We start from the raw sequence: 22,825 nt of genomic DNA on the forward strand, positions 1-22,825 counted from the left end.
CAACAGATGTAGAGAATTTGGAGCAAGTACAGCTCACTTCTCACGCCAGGATTCCAGTTTATGGGGTAAGTCCCTCGCTGGGGCTCGGGCCTTTGGCGAGGGACTTTGTTAAGTTTGCGGGCAAGCCCGCCTATGTTCTAGTTCATTTGTATTTGTGCAATACCATGATACAAAAGTCATTCAAAGTTGTTAATTCGTCTTCAAAGACGGTATTGTTGTAAAATGGCCTTAACTGGATCGTTCATAACAAGCTCCATGTACTAGTTTGGTCATCATTTACTCATCTCAACTTTTATCGAAAGCTTCAATTTATGATGAGAGGAATTCAGACATGTTCAATCGAACAGAAGCACACAGCTTAGCCTTGAGGGTGGAAGTGTACCAGAATATGCTTATATGACATCATCGTATGCTTACAGCTCAATTCGGAATGCCTCATCCAGTTTCATCTCCTCACTGAATGACGCGCCAAGCTGATCGATCGAAGTCAACTCATGAAACCATTTCTACCAATCCATTCAACCCTTTCTTGGACTCTGAGACTTCATCATCAAAACAAAAACATCATCAAATCTCAATTCTTGAAGTTCAACTTTCACCACCACTTTTCAACCAACATATCAGCATTAACTTCTTCACCATCAAAGATGTCAATCTTTAGAACTGATCAACTCGAGAATGCAACGGTTCTTGTAACAGGTGCATCAGGAGTAAGTGTCCCCCCAAATAAAAAAAACTTTCATCCAAAACCCAATCAACATCAAACTGATTTCTTATACTCACATTCGTTCTTCATTCAGGGAATCGGTGAAGCAACTGCCATCTTATTTGCACGTGCAGGATCAAATGTCATCATCACAGCACGTAGAGAAAGCAAATTACAAGAAGTCAAAAGTTTAGCAGAAAAAGCAAATCAAGAAGGAAACACTGGTAAAGGTGGAAAAGTGATGGCTTTGACATTAGATATGCAAGATAAAAAAGCTATTGATGGGTTCTTAGATAAACTTCCCAAAGAATTTCAAAAGATTGATATACTTGGTGGGCCTTTTTTTATAACTCTTTTTTAGCTCATTTAAAGTCTATCTAAAAGGACTAATCGGAAACACTCATTTTTTCTCAATAGTCAATAACGCTGGTTTAGTTTATGGACGAGACTCAGTAGGAGACTTAAACTTTGATGAAGTAGAAGTGATGATCAGTATGTGTCTCTGATGATTTTCTTTTAGACAACTTCAAATTGATTGGTCATGATTTTCTAAATCCATCCATACGGATACCAAAGACACAAATGTTCTTGTACGCTCACTAAAACACGAGGTTTTGAACTTATCAAACTGGCATTGACCATGATATTCCTCTTAGGGCTTATTCCGACTTACCAACCTCTTGGTCAAAGGTAAAACTGTTTCATCACGTAATCGAAAGCCCTCAGTGACGTATTTTTATGCTGATTGATTGTGGTCTCATAGGAATGAAGGAGCGAGGTCGGGGGCAGTAAGCGATTCGAAGAATTCATATCATCTTGACATATTTTTGAAGGGTGTTTTTGGGTTTGAGCGATCAGTATTATAAATTTAGGTTCCGTAGCTGGTCGTGAAGCATACGCAGGAGGTTCTATCTAGTAAGTGAAAACTCTGTACTCTTTTAGCGAACTTCTTCTAGGATACTAAATGGAATTACTTTGATGACAGCTGTGCAACTAAACATGCAGTCAACGCCTTTTCAGGTGCTTTGATGCGCGAATTAGTCTCGACTCCTTTACGAGTGAGTGAGGTACAGCCCGGTATGGTCGAGACTGAGTTCAGTGTGACCCGATTTAGAGGTGATCGTAAAGCGGCTGATCAAGTCTATGAAGGTATGGTTTCTGAACGATTCTATCATCACTGTTTTGAAGAAGAAATCTGGCAGGCGAGTCGATTGTACTCATGGAAATTTTCTTCTTGTTGTATTTGATCTAATACTTTAGGCTTGAAACCATTAACGGCTCAAGATATCGCAGAAGAGATCGTATGGTGTGCATCAAGGTAAGCAGATCAAACTTCACTTCTCCAAAAACCATACCTCATCTCTAAGTCGAATGATCTTTCCACTTTTTCTTTTAAACCAGACCTCCTCACGTCAATATTGCTGAATTATTTGTAAGTCTATCTCCATGAATATGATTTACCTTTAAGAACAAAACGATTGAAGTTGTTCATTGAATAGGTTTTACCAACGGCTCAAGCTAGTGCTGGATTACATCATAAGATGTCTAAATGAGTTGAGATGTTTAGGTATGAGGTCTTGTTCTTTCGATCAACCCGAAAAGTAGTGGATGAGTTTATATATCATAGATCTTAGGAGATGTACTTAGAAGTTTAACTTTGTGGTTGGTTTATTTATGTTCAAGAATGTACAATTTGAACTACAAAATCGGTCCATGAGCTCAAGAAGATTCACTTGATTTTACATGATTTCTTGATATTAAGCTCAATACATTGTAAAGTTCTCAACAATCACTCAGAGTGATTGTGCGTAAAATCAATCTAATAGCTCAGAGTCATATGATTGGATATAGTAGATTGCAGGCTCCAGGATAGGATAGGATCACACCAGCTATGATACTTGAACTCATCTATGCTTAACTAACTCCATCAGTCTAGAATGTAGAGGGGCTTCATGCAATGCGTGAATCTATCAAACCATTTCTATTGCGCCATATTACTGTAGTTAAGTCTCCATGCTGCTTATGCCCAGTGTATGTGCTTGATTCTTTGTTTGAATGAAATGCGAAGTTAATGAGGATCAAGTATCGGATTATGATATGAAAATCTCCTTAGAATGATCCATGTACATGACCAAATAGATGGTGACATTTAATTTTAGGAATGGAGATAGATTTACAAAATGATTCTTAAGCCAAAACATGCAGGCCTTTGAGTGGTCTCAGCTTTGATCATGAAGCTGTCTCATTCAAAAAGAGGAATAAAGACCAATAATAGAATATGCCCATTGTACAGCCTGTTGCATTATTGATGAGTTGATGAACCAAAGCTGGTGCAGCTGAGTGAGGGCGAGGCACAGGAATTTGTTTACTTTGCGGCTCTTTGCGGGCCGGCTTTATTTGTAACTTTGGTCATGTCAATGTGTGTATGTAAATTGGAACCGATCAGGTGATCGGTGGGTTTTGTAGTGATCGGACTTAAAAACTTTTAAAACTTCAACTTCGCTTTCGAAAGTCTTCATCCTCTTTACCATCACATCACCAACTTTCATCCAAGTCAATATCCTACTTTATCTTAAAGACTTTATCCATCTTTTTGTTCTTTTCATCTAAATAACTCTTCATCATGGTTCAATCAGCTGGTATGTCTTATAGATGATACCTTCCATCCATACTCTATCACAGCGCTTCTTGGTAGACTCCCTGACTCATTCTCACATTCACAGTTCTCGGATTCCCTCGAATTGGTGACAAGCGTGAAATCAAAAAGGCTGTTGAGGCTTACTGGGCTGACAAGATCTCAGCCGAAGAACTTCAAGCTGCTGCCAAAGAAGTCAGACTCCAAAACTGGAAGCGAATCCAAGCCGCTGGTGTCGATCATGTCCCCAGCAATGACTTCGCCCTTTACGATCATGTGCTTGACCATTGCACCATGTTCAATGTGGTGCCTTCCAAGTACTACGAGGCTAAGTTGACCCCTCTTGATTTGAGTTTTGCCATGGGTCGTGGTCGACAACGTGATGGTGTTGACTTACCGGCTTGTGAAATGTGTGTCTTTATCCATCTTTTCAAACAATGTGTTTGAAACACGACTGATCCATGCTATTGATGTTAGGAACAAATACCTCGGTACCAACTATCACTACATCGTACCCGAGGTCTCCAACCAGACCGAATTCAAGCTTGTTCACCAAAAGCCTGTGGATGAGTACCTTGAGGCCAAGGCTGCTGGAATCGAAACTCGTCCAGTGATCTTCGGTCCTCTTTCCTTCTTGCTCATGGGAAAGACTGCTAGATCGTCCAACGAGACATACGAGCCTGTCTCCTTGTTGTCCAAATTGGTTCCTGTCTACGTTGAACTTATCAAGAAACTCGTGGCTGCCGGTGCCAAGTCTATCCAGATCGATGAGCCTGGTCTCGTCTTAGACTCGGCTGACAAACTCGGAAAGGAGCTCATCGAGACCTACACCGCTCTCTCTCAAGCTGCATCTTCGGCCCAAATCACGATCACTACTTTCTTTGGTAGCGCCGAAGCCATCTTGCCTTCCCTTGCCCAATGCCCAGTCCACGCTATTCACTTGGATCTCACCGAGCGTGGAAACCCTTCTCAACTCAAGGCAGCACTTTCGCTCTTGAAACCCACCAAACTCGCCATCTCCCTTGGTCTCGTCTCTGGCCGCAATGTCTGGAAGAACGACATGGGCCGCTGCTTGGAACATATCTCCGAGGCCACCCAGGCACTCGGCGAGGACCGAGTCATCGTCGCCACTTCCTCGTCTCTCCTTCACACTCCTGTCACCTTGGCTAACGAAAGCAAGTTGACCGCCGAACAAAAGGATTGGTTTGCCTTTGCCCTCGAAAAGTGTGAAGAAGTTAGCACTTTGGCCAAAGCTGTCTCATCCTCTGTCAGCGATGCCGTCAAGGCCAAACTCAGTGCCAACAAAGACTCGATCAAGAAGCGTCGTGAATTTGAGGCTAAAAGTGATGCCAGTGTTCGTGAACGTTTGGCCAAGGTGACACCTGAGATGTACAACCGAAAGAACGCCTTCCCCACCCGACGAGCCGCTCAAGCTAAAGTTGTTCAGCTTCCTCGATTCCCTACGACTACCATTGGTTCATTCCCTCAAACCAAAGAGATCCGTGTCGCCCGTGCCAAATTCACCAAGGGTGAAATCACTGCTAAAGAGTACGATGACTTCATCGGCAAGGAGATCGAACATGTTGTTCGCTTCCAGGAGTCCTGTGGTCTTGACTTGCTCGTTCACGGTGAGCCCGAACGAAACGACATGGTCATGTAAGTTCCTTCTGTTTTCCCAGAACGGTTGGATTGCAGTCCTAACTGATCAAACAAATTCTAGGTACTTTGGAGAGCAACTTCAAGGTTTCGTTTTCACTGAGAACGCTTGGGTTCAATCCTACGGTTCTCGTTGCGTTCGACCCCCTATCATTGTCGCCGATGTCGCTCGACCAGCACCAATGACTGTTAGATGGTCATCATACGCCCAATCTCTTTCCAAGCTCCCTGTCAAGGGTATGCTCACTGGGTAAGTATGTTTTGTACTTGTGGCGGTTTCACCACCCTTTCTGACAGTTCTATGATGCTCTCTAGTCCTGTGACCATCCTCGCTTGGTCTTTCCCTCGTATCGATGTCTCACGCGAGGTCCAATCCCGCCAACTTGCTCTTGCTCTTCGAGACGAAGTTTGCGACTTGGAGAAAGCTGGCATTTTCGCTATTCAAGTTGACGAGCCCGCTATCCGAGAGGGTATGCCTCTACGAAAGGCTGATTGGAATGAGTACCTCCAATGGGCTGTGGACAGTTTCAAGTTGGCCACTGCCGGTGTTGAGGATCGCACACAGACTCACTCTCACTTCTGTTACTCTGATTTCAATGAAATCATGTCACGTATGTATCCATCGATTATCAAATCACCATTTTCGATATGATACTCACTCTTCTCTTTCTATGTAGACATTGCTCGTCTCGATGCTGACGTCATCTCGATTGAGGCAAGCAAGTCAGACCACAAATTGTTGAAGGTATTTGCCTCGGTTGAATATGCTAACCAAATCGGACCTGGTGTCTACGGTATGCTTTGAAAACTCTTATCAAATTGATCTGGGCCTTGAAAGATCTCATGTTTTTTTTTCGATCTATAGATATTCACTCTCCTCGTGTGCCATCGCAAGAAGAGATTCAACAAAAGATTGCCGATACCCTCAAGGTCGTCAAATCTGATCTTCTCTTTGTCAACCCTGATTGTGGATTAAGTAAGTCCTTGATCAGATCTGCACCTAAGATTGAAGATCTGTACTCATCACACTGTTTACTCTTTTCTCTAGAAACTCGTGCTTGGCCCGAGACTGAGGCTTCATTGAAGAACTTGGTCGCTGCTGCCAAATGGGCTCGTGAAACTTACAAGGCTTAAACTCTTGTGTCCAGATGAACTGTCCTGTTTGTGTGTTGATGTGTGTGTGTGTGGTTAGCAGTATATAGATGATTTATGTAGACAGTTGATGACTCGTCATGATTAGAATACTTGTTCAACACGAGTATTTTTTAAAACTTGAACCCGCTGATAGTTCCTATATACCACTTTAGTAAAAGGTTTATGAACTTTTGGGTTGAACATCCGGTTTATCAAATGTAATATCACGTTTTTGATCTCGGTACTGAGCATGAGTCATGCTTTTGAGCCGCTCAAAGGACCTTTTGAGTCTTTGGGGTTGATTGTGAGCAATTTTGAAATGACAAACCAACTCTACCCTCCAACAACTTTATCATTTGATTTTTCAACATGAGTTGGATAACCATGTATTAGCAAGACATTCGGATTTTGCAACTTTTGTTCACACGACAAACCGAGTGATTGGGATACTGTATGAATGCGTTCTCCTACTAACTCATCAGCTGGGTGTGAATCTTCAGTAACTGATCAATCTTCAGATGCTAATATTGAAAACCTTCTGGAGCAAGTTGATGAGTATGACTGGGGTAATGAAGAGGACTGGGAGGATGTGGTCTATCATCCACCATCTACAGTTGTTTTCAAAAAGCTTGCCCAAATTTGCCCGCAAAACTCGAGCAATTTGGCGGTGAATTTGCGGCAAGCTTTTTGCAAATGACTGTACTAGTAATCAGGGCACTCAACAAGGTCCTGATACTTCATCTTTCCAAAAGAATGGTTGGTACCCATTTGGAAAATTGGAGGTATGTACTCGCAATGTGACACTCATGGACAAATGGTATTTGGCTGATATTTAGTTTCTCCTCTGACTTAGAATATCATTGCAACTATGATTTATGGTTTAGCACGCAAACGGATCAGCCGAAGTCAATACGAGGCAATTCACAGTGCAGTGAGCCTGGTTGGCCTCAAGTTGCCAACTTACAAAACCTTGAAGAATATGTTGAAATGTGTTAAAAAAATTCTTGGTTTGAAATTGGTAACAAGCATAAGTCCTTTGGATAATGCTTGCCATTCTTTACCAATTGAGGATATTGTGAGATTGGTAAGTGACCACTCTGGTAAATGTTGCTTACAATTGCAGTGATGATGTTTTTGGTTGATATTTTTCCAATCTGCAGGATTTGGCAAAGCCACATGTGGCTCAAAAATTGTCTTTTTACCCAGCAATCTCAAAGGATGGTGTGATCAAACCATTGTGAAAAATGGCTGATTGGCTTCTCTCCTTGGATACGGGCTCCTATGTTTTATAGCAGTTATGAGCCAGTACAACTATGCACTGGGAGATTGGTGGTACCTACCCATTTCTATAATTTGGGAAATTTTTTTGGTTGCAAAGTGTCTTCAATTGCATATTGTGGATTACAACAACTCAAGGGAATCAAAAATGGAGATATTAAAGGAGGAAAAAGTTTCAAATGATGACATGTTAGTTTTCCACGTAAAGGACTTTTGTAATTTGTTTGAAAATATTCTTTTGCCAAATGGAGGGCACTTAAAAGATCATTATGGTGATATTCTATACCGTAAGTGGCTTTATAATGGGTTAACTTTATAATGGTATGATGTAAATGTAATGAATCTGATAAGACATGATATCACAGAATGGTCTGATCACCAATGGGTCACCAAGATTGGTTTGCCCAATCAATGGTGTACTAAGGTACAGGGGAAGATTGTCCAACATGTCCCATTGACAATGTATAGTGATGATACCTCAGGGTCGCATTCAAAGAGATTCAACAAGCATATGTGCTATTACTTCACATATTCTGGCCTGCCTGCAAAGTTGGCCAACTTGGAATATAATATACATTGGCTGGCAGTGTCAACAAAAGCACATGGGAACTGGTACTGACTTCATCTGGTCTATAATATTATCACCCAATTCCAAAGCATGTGCTTTTGTTGACGCTGCCAGCTAATGTATATTATATTCCAAGTTGGTAAACTTTGCAGGCAGGCCAGAATATGTGAAGTAATAGCACATATGCTTGTTGAATCTCTTTGAATGTGACCCTGAGGTATTGTCACTATACATTGTCAATGGGACATGTTGGACAATGTTAAGGTGAAGGTGTGTCCTGCATTTTGTAATCACTTGATTGGCCCAAATCACAAACAGGGGAAGTCCTGTTGACAGATGAAGATCTTTGCCTTTGGGCAAATAAGCATGCAGGTGCAGGTGATTGCAATAGTTCTGAGTTTAATGATGAAATAGTTTGATTTGGGGACATCTGGGTGGGTGCATTTGAACTTTGTACTGAAATTTGAGAACCTGCGCATTGCTACTTTTTTTAAGTGTGAAGCTGACTTCATGTGGGTGTTGATCTCTATCATTGCCCGGTTTCCACAAAGCTTGCACCCATATGAAGGAACCCCATTGAAGCCTCTATAATGCACATAAAAGACTAAGAGTAATTGGTCATCAGCTCCTCTCCATGGGATTAGTCATTTTAGTTCTGTACTCACATGATTCAGGATTGTCCTCCATTGAGTTTGACAACCTTCTGAACCAACCACAGTAGAAATCTCCAAGCAAATTATGAGTCTTGTACTAGCCAAAAATCAGAAACTTAGAAGAAGCACTTTGGATAGCATTGAAGATGACTACAAGCCCCAAGAAGAATATTGAGCAACAGAAGATGAGTTGATGTGCACCACCAGCTCTGTAGCTGCAAGCAAACTGAATTTAACAAATGTAGAAGGAAAGGTTATTCTGTGTATGAGAGACTCTTATTGCTTTGCACTAAATGATGCTGTGTGTAATGAGATGATTGCCAAACATTGGTGGGGATGCAGCCTTTTTATAATCCTATACAAGGCTGTGTGCTGTGTACTCTCCACATGAAACCTGTTGATACGCATTTATGTACATTTCTGTGGAAACATCAATGAAAACCAGTTAGAGGTTGCTTTACATCGCTGGAACACCCAAGGCCCCGGCGATGGAGAGCACTGGTTTTCAATGTTTGATAACCATTTATGTACATTTCTGTGGAAACAGAAATGAAAACCACTTAGAGGTTCTCTACATCGCTGGAACACCCAAGGCCCCGGCGATGGAGAGCACTGGTTTTCAATGTTTGATAACCATTTATGTACATTTCTGTGGAAACAGAAATGAAAACCACTTAGAGGTTCTCTACATCGCTGGAACACCCAAGGCCCCGGCATTGGAGAGCACTGGTTTTCAATTGTAACATACATGAGCATAGCATTGCACATCCCCCTGGTGTGTATTCAAAACCACTTTCAACTTAATCACATAACCTGCTCAAGTACCTACACTGCAATCATAGCCATGTGACTTTCAAAAGCAAATGCTGGGAAATGTCATTTAGCATAAGGCTGAAGGACACACAAAAAACAGATCCTCAAAGCATTTGAGGTCGCGCACAGTCGGATGGCTATGGGAAAAAACCGCAGACCAACAAAACCATTTGCACATTGCTGTATCAGATGGGCTTGAAGATTGGGTGGAGTTGATGCTGCATACTCTTTGATACTCGAGGGTGTCAGTGACTTGTGGGCATGCCATTCATGGTCAACTTCTCTCGATTATCATCTTGGGTTGTTCAAGGTGCTTGATCAGCCTAAATTTATCAAGTAAGGCCCGGTTCCAGCAAAGATACCTGGATCTAGGCAAAAGGCGAAAAAAAGGGATTGTAGCTAGCAAAGATATAAATCATAATGAGCTGAAGCTCAGCCTGTTGACTATGTATCTACCGCACCATATCAGCTCATTCAAAATTACTTCCAATATTAGATTACATGCTTCACACCTATTTTTGTGTTGAGATGAACCAGAATCCAAAAGTAATCTCAGAAGAAGATAGAGTAGAGCGAACACCCAAAGATAAAGAACTAGGCACAGACATCCAGAATAGTACTACTAGGGTATCCAAGAAATCTTCAAAGAACTGATCAAGGAAGAATCTGGATTGGTAATCTTGGTCTTCTTCGATATGAACAGAACGGAGATTGCTTATTTACAAGTCAAAGAGAATCGGATGGGAATCTTGAGACGCTGTTGAAGGTACTCATGGGATCCAAAGCCTATTGAAGATTATAAAGTATGATCAAATGTCAATGATGTGAAAGATAAATTCAGGTTGGTCAAAGAACCTACTAGGTAGTCTTGCGACGAGCCTCGGCAACTAGGTTGAGCCATAGATCATGAGAAGGAGAATTCAACATCAGTCAAGATCAAATGTAGTGTAGTGAGCATGAAATCTGAACCGAAGGAGGCAAGTCCTTGTCAGCTTAACAAACCAACTACAATGCAAATAATTGTTAGCCAAATTTGAGGTTTAACACCAAATAGCAAAACACATACAGATCTGATTGGTGTATGATACAAAGTGATTGCCCTGTGGAAGCCAAAAGTGATTTGAAGAAAAATGGAAGTGAGTGAAACACTTGATAAAACATATTTGTGATTAAATGATCTTTTATTTGTGTGTTCAAATCATCTTGGTAAACATTGGAAGGATTAATGCTCTATAAACATGGCCAAGTCTTTTGAACATCCAATCATGAGCTTATAAACCATGAGAGAGTAATACCATCCAGCTTACTAGGGATGGAAAAATTGATGAATTGGGTTATTCCGGGCAGTGGCTATGTCACTGAACATCTACACAAAGCTCTAATATAAGGTTTTTTAACGTTGGGAGGCCGCCATCAATAATGGGGTCATCTTTATGTTCTGTTTCCTCGTGATTGGTTGTATCTCACTCTAAAAGAGAACCACTAATACTATATTGTTATGAAAAGTACAGCTGTGTCTTGCTTGTCTGAAGTGCATACGATTACTCAGATATGTCTTTTCTAGACACAAGATGAGCTCAACATCAAGACCTTCATCAAACACCGCCGTCGGCGGAAATTGGTGGGGAGTCACCCAACTTGGACGAGGGACTGATTGAATTGAGAAGAGGAACCTGTAATCATATGAACTCCATTTTCTGGAACTCTAAAGTCTACATTATGAGTGATCAATGATTCTTTGTAGAGCCCTGAAACGGTATCCCTCCAGAAGTCTGAGCAAGTCTCCTGAAGCTCTGAATAGCTAAAAGATGATCATTAGGTAGCAGTCTAGGGGTGGAGATGCTCTCATTGTCGTGAGCTATCCTTGTTGCTCAATCGTTTCGCTGAACGTGGACTTGAAGCTATTCGCATCTTGTTTTGAGATGTGTTTGTCTATCTTGGGAAGGTGTTATCAACGTGTGGGAAAATATCACATGTGAAGATTTTAAAAAAAGAATTCATTTCTGGCACACAATGACTCTGATCCATTAAGCTCATTGACCAGACCCTCAACATCATCTAGTGTGTTTGATCAGGTTTTGAATTGCCTGAAGTTGCAAACATTTGATAACAAGTTCACCTCCTTTGAGATCTCAAGTGACAGTAAATTAGAAGTGATGGATATCCTGTTTTGAACCCGTAGCAAAAATATTCTTAGAGCTCGCTCGAACCTTGACAATGTGGATGGGTATATTGATGCTTTCAAACCCTTCTTTGTTACCAGGTCATATAAAGAGGTATGAATAAAGGAGGGAACGTAAAGGCAAATCCATCAAACCAGCTCACAAGGAGTACTGGAAGTCTCATATATTGATACAGTAAAGTACGTGGTTAAAGAAATTTATCAATATTATTGACAAAATCAAATACCAAGAGCAGGTTATGATGATTTACTCCCAATCATAGTCTAGTCAATTTCCAAAATCAGAATAAGCTCTTGATCACGCGATAAGATTTTCCTCCTAACAACAAAGTAACCAAACAACACGCAAAAAAATACACCATAAACTGAAGTCCTTATACATCCGGAATACCAACAGACTGGCCTCGGCTAGTCTTTTAATCCTTCTACTTTTCTTCGGTACCGTTGGCAACATTATTAGAGTAGATTTCTTCTACTACTCTTTCCGGCGCAGTCTTTCAAGCTGATCTGCCGATCATAAAGCTCGTCAAGCTGTTGCTTTGTTTCGAAGAGTTTTTCACTCCCACCACACCACTTCTACCCTTTATCACAACAGACCAAGCTATCCTCTAGAGTACCTTGTCAAAAACAACCATCCTCTCTACACCAACTCCTCCTACTATATACTACAATAGTTTCACTCTATACTACTCGCGATCTATCCTGAATCCACTGGCTTTGATCTGATAAGATGGATCCTCTTGATTCTTGTGTTTCTGATTACGCAAATCTTGCTCTTGATCCTATCAATTCCCCTGAGTCAATCTCTGCTGCCGAGTCTGAAGACATGAAGAGTTTGACTGACTCTGTCGACTGCCAGTCTTCTGAATGGATTCAAAGGTATGTGCGAGTCTCCTTTTGAATCATTCTTCAGTCCTTGTACTTGTGTTTCATCTTGACTGTTAACTGAGGTGATCAATCCTTTTCCTTTCCAGTTCCAAGGTCTCAACTTCAAATATGCTCGAGTTGATCTCTACTGCCAAGTTTGATGACACGAAGGGTACAACTGACTCTACTGAATCAATTCAAAGGTATGTGCTTAATTCCCCTCGGATTGTCCTTCATTTTTTTGCCTTGTGTTTTCTCTTACTGAGATATGTACAATGTGATCAATCCTTTTCCTTTTCAGTTCCAAGGTCTCGACTTCAAATACGCTCGAGTTGATCTCTACTGCCAAGTCCGAAGACGCAAAGGGCACAACTGACTCTGCTGAGTCAATTCAAAGGTATGCGCTTAATTTTCCTTTGGATTCTCCTTCATTTTTTGCCTTGTGTTTTGTCTTACTGAAATATGTATAACATGATCAATTGTTTTTGTTTTCAGTTCTGAGGTCTTGACTTTAAATACACTTGAGTTGATCTCTACTGCCGAGTCCGAAGACGTAAAGAGTACAAATGACTCTGCTGAGTCAATTCAAAGGTATGTGCAATTCTCCTTTACATTCTCCTTATTTTTTTTTGCCTTGGTTTTGTCTGACTGAAATATGTATAATGTGCTCAATTGTTTTTGTCTGTAGCTCTGAGGTCTCTACTCCATCTATTTGAAGCCACAAAGTCTACGTCTTTGTTGGTCCTCCTTGTTCTTGACTTCAAAGGTCAAAGAAGATCGGATCACTCTGTACTATCCAGGAGAACTCCGAATCATTCTTCCCAGGAGTTTCTCAGGATATCCAACCTTCTCTACGCATCCGCATCACTTCGAAATTCAAGACAATCACTGCTGGTCGCGGTACTCCAGGGTTTAGCCCTTGTGATGTGACTGGAACATTATCTCTGTCTTCAACGGAATATGACGCAGTCGATTCTGCTCAAAACCGACTTTCGATCGCACGAGCTATGTTCTTTGTACCCGCATTAATCTATCAATCGGAGAAACCTCGATTGATTCCTCGGGTGAAGATTAGAATTGAGAAGGATATCTTTCCAATCATGAAGCGTTGTATGACAAAGTTATCACGCGACAATTTATTAAAAGGAGCGATTGATGTTTTTGGATACTGGGCTCAGCAAATGTGGGCACGTGATCGATTAGATGAAGCCTTCAAGTATGTCACAGCATTCTCGATTTCAAGTTTCAATTCACAATTTGGATTTTACTATGAGTTTCTGACATGTCATTCTTTTTGGTTTTGGTTTTTAGGGCGCAAGATTTAATCACTGCATACAACGCTATTTACAAATAAATTCACTCAACCATCAACTTGATTCTCATTCTCATCTTAGTTCTAGATCCTTCACAACTGCTCATTATATCCAATCTTGATATCCTTATTGTAAAACAATTCTCATCTTGCGTAGATAGTCATCCATTCGGATTTTTTATCTCACTTATCAAAGGTTTTCAGCTATAGTCTTTATTTGGTTTATGATGCTTGCTTTGAAGAATGAATATATCAAGGATCTGGTGGTTACGTTTACTACCATCTCTGTTAGAAAAATCAAAAATATCATCTCGCTTAAATAGTCCCTCACTCATAGACATTTCTCGTATCTCATTTGACCCTTGAGGTTGACAGGTTAACACCATCGGTATAATCCAACCCGGCTGATCAACCCACAGAGTTTTCACATCCTTCCTGAATTTGGAGGAGCTCGCCCTCTGGTCATGACAAATCACTTGGTCAAAGGTTTGCATAGCACACAGCACCTTTGCTTAGATTGTGGTCGGATGGAGATAACTATAAACGGTACAATGTTTTTGTACCCAGTATGGCTGGAGGATAAAATTATCATAGTCCCTTTCTCGAAGTGAATCTCGCGATCCGAAGGCCTTTGATTGGTTTAGGTGATGGCCGGTCACACCTTGGTTGTTTCTTTACACCAATTGTTTTTTTCGGCCGGGCGAGATGCACAGCTCAATAAAAGCCCTACCAAAAGATCTAAGCATCTTATCAAACTGTAGAAAGTTATGGACCATGGTGAGTTGTTTGTCATCGTCTTAAATCCTTCATGGTTTTCAGTTTACGTAGGCAAAATCGAAATTGTCATCACGAGTTCGGATTCAACTTCCTACTGGCCTCCACCACTGCCGATCGGTGACCTACACATCTATCTTCATCTCTAAACTTTTTGGTGGCAGCTGAGGTGAAGATCTTTAATCTTCTATATCTTCAAATCTGAGCCGATGATGGTGGATGTATAGCTGATCATATGAACTTCACTTACATCATCTTTCCTAGCTTGGGTGATCAGGATGATCGATGACTTGTGATATTTCTTTTACAAACCTTTGTCATCAAGAAAGTTTATTTTTTTTTGGGTTATCCTGACCTCCACTTCCTAGAAAAGATTTATTTCTTCGGTTTTCTCAACTTGAGCTTTTCGATCTTTCCCTTCCATCTGATCTAACATCGTAAATTTTGATTTTATAAGAAAAGAAATTAGATATGTTACCTTTTCAACAGTTTAAACATAATTCGAATCAAAATAAAAAAGTTGAAGATCATAAACACAATTCGAATCAAGATAAAAAAGTTGAAGATCATAAAAACGAAAACAAACCACAAAGTAAATATAAAAATCTAAATGAATTGACTCACTTAATCAAAACCAATTTAAATATTTCAAACTTAACACAAAAATCAAATGTTCGAAACAAATCATCAGAACAAGGAACTTCAAAAAAAACTCATCATAAAACAAATTGGAATGATTTACCTATAGAACTTCAATTAAAGATATTGAATTTTTTAAATCAATCTTATCAAATTGTGATTGTTCCTAAAAAATCTAAGGGAAAAGATTCTAAAAAGACAACTGTAACTTATTTTTCTACACGAGACACCATCTTACCTAGAAGTCATTTATCTAGATTGCTTTATGTTAACAGAGCTTTTGCTGATTTGATCAGAGTGTTTGTTTGGCACGTAAGTTACGATGATTCTATTGGGTTTTCAAGATCGAGTTGCTTTATTTTCACTAAACTGACTTTTTGTTTCGTTTTGAAATAGTCTGTAAACTTGACTATAGCGTCTGTTCCTCAACTGAAAAAGATTGAAGAATGTATCTTAAAGTCTGATCAAATCGCAGCGAACATTAAAGCCATCACATTTAAATGGTATCAACCACAATACAATAACATTTGGGAGAATTGGTTTGAATCGCCTATCTATGAAAGTAATTTAAAGATCTTTAAATCACTCAAAAATTTAATCTCATTAGAATTAATTTTGAATGAAGATGCACCTTATTATTCAAACTTACCAATCTCAAACCAAATCAAATCAATCGGTAATGAAAACTTATCAGATTTACTTAGATTTAGATTAGTAACTTGTTGGCTCGTAGGATTAGATGATGAAGAATTAATGACGAATTTATTAAAGAACTCGACTGGTTTAAAAAGATTTGAATGTCATTGTGGAGAAGAAGGGATCAAGACAGCAAATCTTAGAGTAGATGAATTAAGTGAGAATTCATCGATCTCTTTAGCTGGTAATAATACCAATGAAAGATTTAATGGGGCATATTCTTCTAGGTTTTCCATTCAAGCTGCTCCAATTTCATCAAGAACTTCAGTGATTAAAGAAAAACGAAATCAATTAGAGATCAGATTACCTAAATTATTATCGAGTTTTCTTTCACTTGAATATTTAGCTATTTCAACTGAAGCTTGTTTAGATGAAGATTGGATTAAGACTGATTGGAGTAAAACTCGAATTCAAAAATTAGTTTTATCTGATTTCAAATCTGAAAGTTTTAATGTATCTTTATCATTTATGAAATGTTTATCACATACTGTAAAAGAGATTGCAATAGATAAAAAATATGGACACATCAGGAAAATCCAAAATGATTCAAGTTCAATACCCGAAATACCATTACATCTACCTAAATTGAAAACCCTTACGATCCGACTCAAATTACCACAATACCTAGAAACATTTATCGAACACGAGTTTGATTATATAAGTATCTTTAGTCATTCATCCAATCAAATCGAAGAATTGAATCTAATCAAAGAATGTAGTATGAAGATAGAAGAAGATATCATTCTTTTAGGTTTACATCAATCCTTACAACGAATCTCAGGGAATTGGAAATCTTTAAAATTAATTAAGTTTGCAGTCAAATGTCCAAAAAAATATTCTGAATCGACTGATCATGAAGATAATCAAGATGAAGATCAAGATGATGACGATAATAATTTTAGTGATAGATTCAAAAATGAGATTGTGAATGTTTTGCAAAATTTAAAACTTAGAGGGATTCATTTTGAGTTTCTATTTTGACTGAATTTTGTTTGATAGACCCCCTCCGCCCGCTAAAAAATGAATTGTATGTTTGTATGTTTCAAAATTGTGTGTGTGTCTTGGTTTTGTCCTTGTCTTTGATTTTGAAAATCCAAAGAAACCAATAATATAAATGATAAAGATGTTAGAAATGATCATGGATTCATCAAAATATGTAAATATTGAAGGTGATTCAATTTCAGATTGAAATTTGGAAATATTGATTCTTTGTTTGATCTTTGAGTGACGGAAATGTGATGAGAGTGTGTTCTTTGAAGCAGATACATATAATGATTGAGTTAAGGGTTGAAGTAAGTTTAATTTGAATTTGGTCAAGAAGTAAACTGTTTACTTCTACATTTTTATTCTCAAGTGCAAATGATCCACAGGAAATGGCTAAAGCCAGTTGGACGCGTTCAAGACTTTCATATATATGTCATACCGGATTTTATCAAGGGTTGAGAACACACAAGGATGACACGACGTCATTGCTCAAAAAAAGCGCTTCAAATCTCATCACAAAGTATTTATTCTTGATAGGTTTCTAGCAATGGCATTGGCGTGAATTAGATTTTGACAGTTTCCGTTCTTCAATGATACCTAAACATTAGCAAGACAAGGTCGAGTTTTAGAATCACTTAGAAGACTCAATGTAAAGCTCATCAGCAATCCATTGGGAAATCCAAGACTATATATATCTGAATTTGTCTATCATATTTTGAATCCAAGTTTATTATTTTGAGGTTTGGTCAGATCATGTCTTCTTGAGCAGAAGAACTTTGGTAGAGAAACCCTTAAGGTTAAATAAGCCCCTTTTAACACTTATGAACGTCTTTAGGACCAGGTCAGGTTCTTGTGGCTCGCGCGGGACTTGCTGATGAATCACTTTCAACTATGTATTCACACAAACAATTGCCAAAAAAGACGTGGAAGACAAATTAGAGAAAACTAGAAAAATGATTTAGTAAGATTTACCTCAAGGAGATCCAATTGAATTTGGAGATCTTAAAGATCTTGATTCAGACATCCTCCTTCTCAACAATTTTGATCAAGCTTCACATACATATCTAAATTAATTTTGGTCAATAAATCTTTTGATGATTTGATTAGGGGTTTGATTTGGAAAGTGTATGTAAGTTGATTTTGTTTGTTGGTTCACAAAAGTGAGATGAGTTAAACCAATGTGATTCTTGTCAAACCAATTAACTTTGTTTTTATTTGGTAGATTAGTGAAACAGTTTGTTCTGGGATGATGGGATCAAAAGAAATTGATCTGTCTTGAAATTGAATCAAGTCATATTTCCCAAAAGAAAGATCAGAACAGTGGCAGACCTTTGGCGGCGCCAAATATACATCATTTCACCCCCTGTTTTTAACGTGGCGCAATTGCAGAGAAAGAGCTCGACAGCCTGTTTGCGCCTATATTTTCAATAATTCTTGTTTTTTTATGCTCTTGGAGCAATTTTTGGGCTGCACTGCACGCACACTCCTTTGCACGCACATGGAGCCAAGAAAGTGGGGCATCCAGACTGAGAAAAACAGACGCCGTCCACCTGACATTCTCAGCATTTCAACGATGCCCAAGTCTTTGATTTCCATAAGCTAGGAGCATAGTACATACATCACATGATGGACTGAATCCAAACACCCACAAACAAATTTTATAACAAGATGTTAAAAAGAAATAGCCAGGTGAATGCGACTGTGATTTTATAGGATCAGGTTAAATAAAACAGACAGAAAAGAATCCACACAAAAAGAAATCGCCCAATCAATGACGTAACTCACCTGGAACCATCTACATTGAGAATCATGATGCAATGTATTTGTTGGTAAGTAATGATGAAAAATACAAATAGTGAAATGATGAAATGATGTATCAACCACTAATTATGACTAATTTCATTTAATCCTCTTTTAGCTTTGAAAAAACACAATCGCAATTCCAAGATGACATGAATGAAGATCTTGTGAGCAAAGAAAACTTCAAAATCCTTCACGTTCTGAAATAATTGAGTCGAGCCTTGAAGGGTTTTACATATTCAAAACAAAGCATGACCTTGCAAGATCACAGGACCTCTGTGACCCCACAAAAGCATTTAGAGTTACATAGTGCCTATGGTGGGAGACATCCAAAAGAAGGAAAGGCCCGAGCTGTGCCTTGACGTATGCATAGAGCTCCCAATTGAAAATTGCATGCGGAGTTTGAATTTTTATTCAAATATGCAGAAAAAACAAAAAAACATCGTTCAATCGTTTTAACAAGCTAGTTTTGAGATGCTGTTGTTTCAAAAGACTGAATGACGACAGACCAACATAAGATAGTGAATGAAGTGAATCAAGGGATGAAGCAAGCTATAGAAAGGTTTAGTTGAATTCTATGAATGTGATTGATTGATTTATGCTGTGAATTGGTAGTGATGATCAAGAATGAGATGACGTATTGTGCTATTTGGTATTTGATGATCGATTGAAGTGATTTGAAGTTTTCTTGAAAGTCTTGATCTGATTTGAATTTTCTATCGATCTTCTTCAAATGACATCATCCATTTCCAATTCAAATTCCAATTCACTCAAAACCATTCTCAATTTGTTTTTCTACTTTACTTTAAAGACTACTCATTCTCACTTCTCTTCTTCTCCTGCTTCTCCTTCTTCATCATCTAAAACTCAAAACTAGCCAAAAAGAAATAAATCATGTTGAATACTCAATTACAAAACCTCCTTAACAATCCATTAACACCAATTCAAGCTTATGCTGATTCGGATCTGTTCTCTACTCAAAATGTTCTCTCTCGTCTATCTCATTCAGTTAGTTCTCATCTTTGGTCTTGTGAATCTTACCTGTTAATCTAACTCTTTCTTTTTTTTCTTCTAATCTTTAGGTATTATGGGTGGTCTTCGCCATCATGATTCTATCGACTGTTGTCATTGGAATCTTAACTACTCAACAACAAAAGAATAATAAATTATTCCATCATATCACTCTTACTATTAACTTCATCGCTGCTATCTCTTAGTAAGTTTTTGTGTTTTCCAAATTTCGTGTGAATCTTTCAAAAGTTAACTTTTTCTTTTTGTCTGATTGCTTTAGCTATTCGATGGCTTCAGGAATCGGAATTAGTCTTTCTCATCATGGAGCTCGTCCATTATTTTGGGCTAGATACTTGGATTGGCTCTTGACCACTCCTCTCTTACTCACCGATCTTGGTTTACTTGCTGGGATTCCAATTCAAGATATCGTTCTACTTGTAAGTCATTCTGGTCTTTGGTTGATTTATACTTTGTTTGAAATTCTTACAGATTTCTTAAGAACTGATGATGAATTTTTTTACCTTTTGATAGGTTTTGAGTGATGTAGTCATGGTCGTCACTGGTCTATTAGGTGCTATAAATCAATCCGAGTCTACCAAATGGGGATACTTTGTGATGAGTTGTATCTTCTTGTAAGTCTCAATCAATCCTTTCAAAGAGAAAACAAAAACTTGATTGTCTGACAAACTGGCCGATTGATGTGTGAATCGATCCACATACATAGTGTTTACGTTGTTTATGAATTAGCTACTACTGCTAGACGAACATCTTATCTTAAATCTAGTCGGGTAGGGTTCCTTTTCACTGCGATTGCTGTCTATAGTATGTTGTTATGGACAGTTTATCCTGTGGTATGGGCATTGTCTGTTAGTAGTCTTCTTTTTTAAACTATCTTTATAGCTTTAAAAACGCTTACAATACCAAGATGAACTGATTTTCATTTTGCACTTTTATTCTGTTCATAGGAAGGTTCTTCAATCATATCACCAGATTTGGAAATATTGTTTGTAAGTTGATATTCTTTTTGATCTTTGAAAGACGTATTTATTTACTACATCATCCAAACTGATACCTTTGATTTTTGATTTCTAGTACGCTGTTCTGGATGTGATGGCCAAAGCAGTCTTTGGATTCTGGTTATTAATTGCTCATAGTATCATTCCTGAATCAAATGTGATTGTTTCTAATTCATTTACGGATCCAAGAATCCAAAATGGAGTAGGATATAGTGCGATTGCTGAGAATGAAGAAGCTGTTCGTGATTGATGAAGATTCAGTTTGGTTTTTGATGAGTCATAAGTTTTGTGATTGTTTAATCTTGTTATCATTAGTCTGTTTGATCTTGTTACTATGCAGTTGATAAAATGAAGTGAATGCTTGACACTCCTTGACAGGAGTCGATCGATCCAAATCACACCAAATGAGAAAACGGACAAAAGTATGACTCACGGAGGTACATCACTCATCAAAGCATTTTGTGCTGTTGGTTTTCCCAGATGTGCATGATGAGAATCGCTGCAATGGTGGGTATTTTCGTATAGATTTGATGCAACTAACCAGGGAAGGTCAACAAGGGTAACAAGCTATCTTTCAATTTCTCATTGAAATGAACCGTCCTCGATTTATTACCACCTATCTCTTTATCAATGATATTTCCGGGAGGGCTTCGGTGGTCTAATGCTTATTGCATGCATGCATAGACTCCACCACCTAGTGAGGAAACGGATATGTGCCTGTGACCAGTGGTGGATTTTTACATACAAAGTTCTCCGGCCCATATGATCGATCGATGATCTGAAATACGCTCAAGCCTCAGTATCAGATCACTTGAGCTGACCCGCTATACGACGTCGAAAGCGTGACAAAGGATTGACCTCTTTAAATGCACTTTTCGTTCCTTCACCCTGCGCAAACTTCAAAGTCGTGATGGATGAGAAAGTGGATCAGGAATGTCAATCGAGGAAAGAGAGCAATCGCGTGTGCTTGCGTGTCTGAGACGATCAAATCAGGTAGAATGTTCAAGTAAGTTATTGATACAAGACGCAGGTACGAGCATATAGCATATGATGTGCAGTGAGATATATATGTGGTGATCTAGGTTGTACAACATAAACTGCGAACTTCGAACTTTTTGTAAGGGTTGACCGTTGCGGGGTAAAGCGATCTTGCATTGATCTATCAGGAAACTTCCGCTGCAGAACACAAATGTAAAGATCAAGTGATTTGTGAATCTTAGAGAAGATCAACAAAAGATAAACGTCGGGGTTCTATGAATCGAATCGAACATAAACGCGCAGTACTGAAAGTACATATGTTGTAGGCACCCTGAAAAGTCTCTTGTAGAAGTTGATAAAAAAGGTGAAGGAATCACACCCAATCTCGGAAGAGATCCGTAAATGAAGTTTTGTTTTGTTTTGAAAAAAAAAAGGAAAAGGCTTTTCAGCCATAGAGAAAAAGTTATTTAGACAACCCAAGTTCCAACCAAACTTAACCAAGTCCTTCTCGGCGTCTCAACGCCTTTGGATTGTCAAACCGATTCTTGACTTGAAATTAAAAATCAAATATGTACGTTTGATAAGAAAAATCATACGAGAATCAAACAGAATTTAGTAGAGGTACACCGGTAGAACGGAAGATTATATTGATTTTTTATTGAAGATTCAACTACAAGGAATGGTGGCAGATGGCAAATGGCAAATAATGGAAAGGAAAAAAAAATGGAAAACCGGAATAAGAATCACCGGAACCGAATTGTTCCTTTGTTCTTGTTGTTTTTTGGGACTGAACAGATGGAAACATAGTACAAATGAGCGGTGAAAATTTTCTGGAAGATGATGAATGATGATTTTTTTTTTCTTTAATTCATAATCCAAGCGTGGGGAAGTGGATTCAGGGTGTACCAATTGATTTGATGAATCATGGGGGAGTAATTTTGTACAACATCTCATGGATCCAAGCTGATGGATCATGATTCATGAATCGGACAGATTCTCAATTGCTGAACGGGTGAGCTGAAGCTGTATGGGATTCCATTTAATTTGATCACTCGAGAGTTGAACTTGAACTTGAAACTCGAATGATGTTTTGATCTGTTTTGATTCTAGCAAATGATAAACT

General features: G+C 38.8%; 6 protein-coding genes across 6 annotated transcripts; all 6 read left to right on the forward strand.

Annotated features, from left to right (window-relative positions):
* Window positions 1-638: 638 nt before the first annotated feature.
* On the forward strand, window positions 639-2,408 carry MELLADRAFT_45347 (uncharacterized protein; the record flags this gene model as incomplete). The annotated part of the gene is made up of 11 exons (XM_007415902.1): window positions 639-710; window positions 801-1,038; window positions 1,124-1,198; window positions 1,283-1,296; window positions 1,363-1,396; window positions 1,470-1,494; window positions 1,565-1,621; window positions 1,692-1,855; window positions 1,967-2,024; window positions 2,108-2,138; window positions 2,206-2,408. The coding sequence occupies 11 exons, from the start codon at window positions 648-650 to the stop codon at window positions 2,257-2,259; spliced, it is 813 nt and encodes a 270-aa protein (XP_007415964.1).
* An 826-nt stretch (window positions 2,409-3,234) lies between these two features.
* MELLADRAFT_79168 (uncharacterized protein) lies at window positions 3,235-6,375 on the forward strand (the record flags this gene model as incomplete). The annotated part of the gene is made up of 8 exons (XM_007415903.1): window positions 3,235-3,345; window positions 3,430-3,751; window positions 3,819-4,997; window positions 5,062-5,247; window positions 5,295-5,608; window positions 5,675-5,791; window positions 5,863-5,973; window positions 6,046-6,375. 8 exons carry the CDS (start codon window positions 3,330-3,332, stop codon window positions 6,129-6,131), a joined length of 2,331 nt encoding a protein of 776 aa, XP_007415965.1.
* A 213-nt stretch (window positions 6,376-6,588) lies between these two features.
* Window positions 6,589-7,372, forward strand: MELLADRAFT_111568 (uncharacterized protein; the record flags this gene model as incomplete). Its single annotated transcript, XM_007415904.1, has 4 exons — window positions 6,589-6,723; window positions 6,845-6,913; window positions 6,985-7,215; window positions 7,292-7,372. 4 exons carry the CDS (start codon window positions 6,589-6,591, stop codon window positions 7,370-7,372), a joined length of 516 nt encoding a protein of 171 aa, XP_007415966.1.
* Window positions 7,373-12,355: 4,983 nt separating this feature from the next.
* MELLADRAFT_111569 (uncharacterized protein) lies at window positions 12,356-13,846 on the forward strand (the record flags this gene model as incomplete). Its single annotated transcript, XM_007415905.1, has 6 exons — window positions 12,356-12,504; window positions 12,600-12,695; window positions 12,794-12,889; window positions 12,988-13,083; window positions 13,259-13,708; window positions 13,804-13,846. 6 exons carry the CDS (start codon window positions 12,356-12,358, stop codon window positions 13,844-13,846), a joined length of 930 nt encoding a protein of 309 aa, XP_007415967.1.
* A 725-nt stretch (window positions 13,847-14,571) lies between these two features.
* Window positions 14,572-16,894, forward strand: MELLADRAFT_111570 (uncharacterized protein; the record flags this gene model as incomplete). Its single annotated transcript, XM_007415906.1, has 3 exons — window positions 14,572-14,581; window positions 15,036-15,529; window positions 15,614-16,894. The coding sequence occupies 3 exons, from the start codon at window positions 14,572-14,574 to the stop codon at window positions 16,892-16,894; spliced, it is 1,785 nt and encodes a 594-aa protein (XP_007415968.1).
* Window positions 16,895-19,216: 2,322 nt separating this feature from the next.
* MELLADRAFT_50312 (uncharacterized protein) lies at window positions 19,217-21,080 on the forward strand (the record flags this gene model as incomplete). Its single annotated transcript, XM_007415907.1, has 7 exons — window positions 19,217-19,705; window positions 19,780-19,913; window positions 19,989-20,145; window positions 20,240-20,340; window positions 20,433-20,574; window positions 20,674-20,715; window positions 20,801-21,080. 7 exons carry the CDS (start codon window positions 19,592-19,594, stop codon window positions 20,972-20,974), a joined length of 864 nt encoding a protein of 287 aa, XP_007415969.1.
* Between the last annotated feature and the right edge of the window lie 1,745 nt (window positions 21,081-22,825).

Source organism: Melampsora larici-populina (genome assembly GCF_000204055.1).
Source record: "Melampsora larici-populina 98AG31 unplaced genomic scaffold MELLAscaffold_55, whole genome shotgun sequence".
Lineage (NCBI taxonomy): Eukaryota > Fungi > Basidiomycota > Pucciniomycetes > Pucciniales > Melampsoraceae > Melampsora > Melampsora laricis-populina.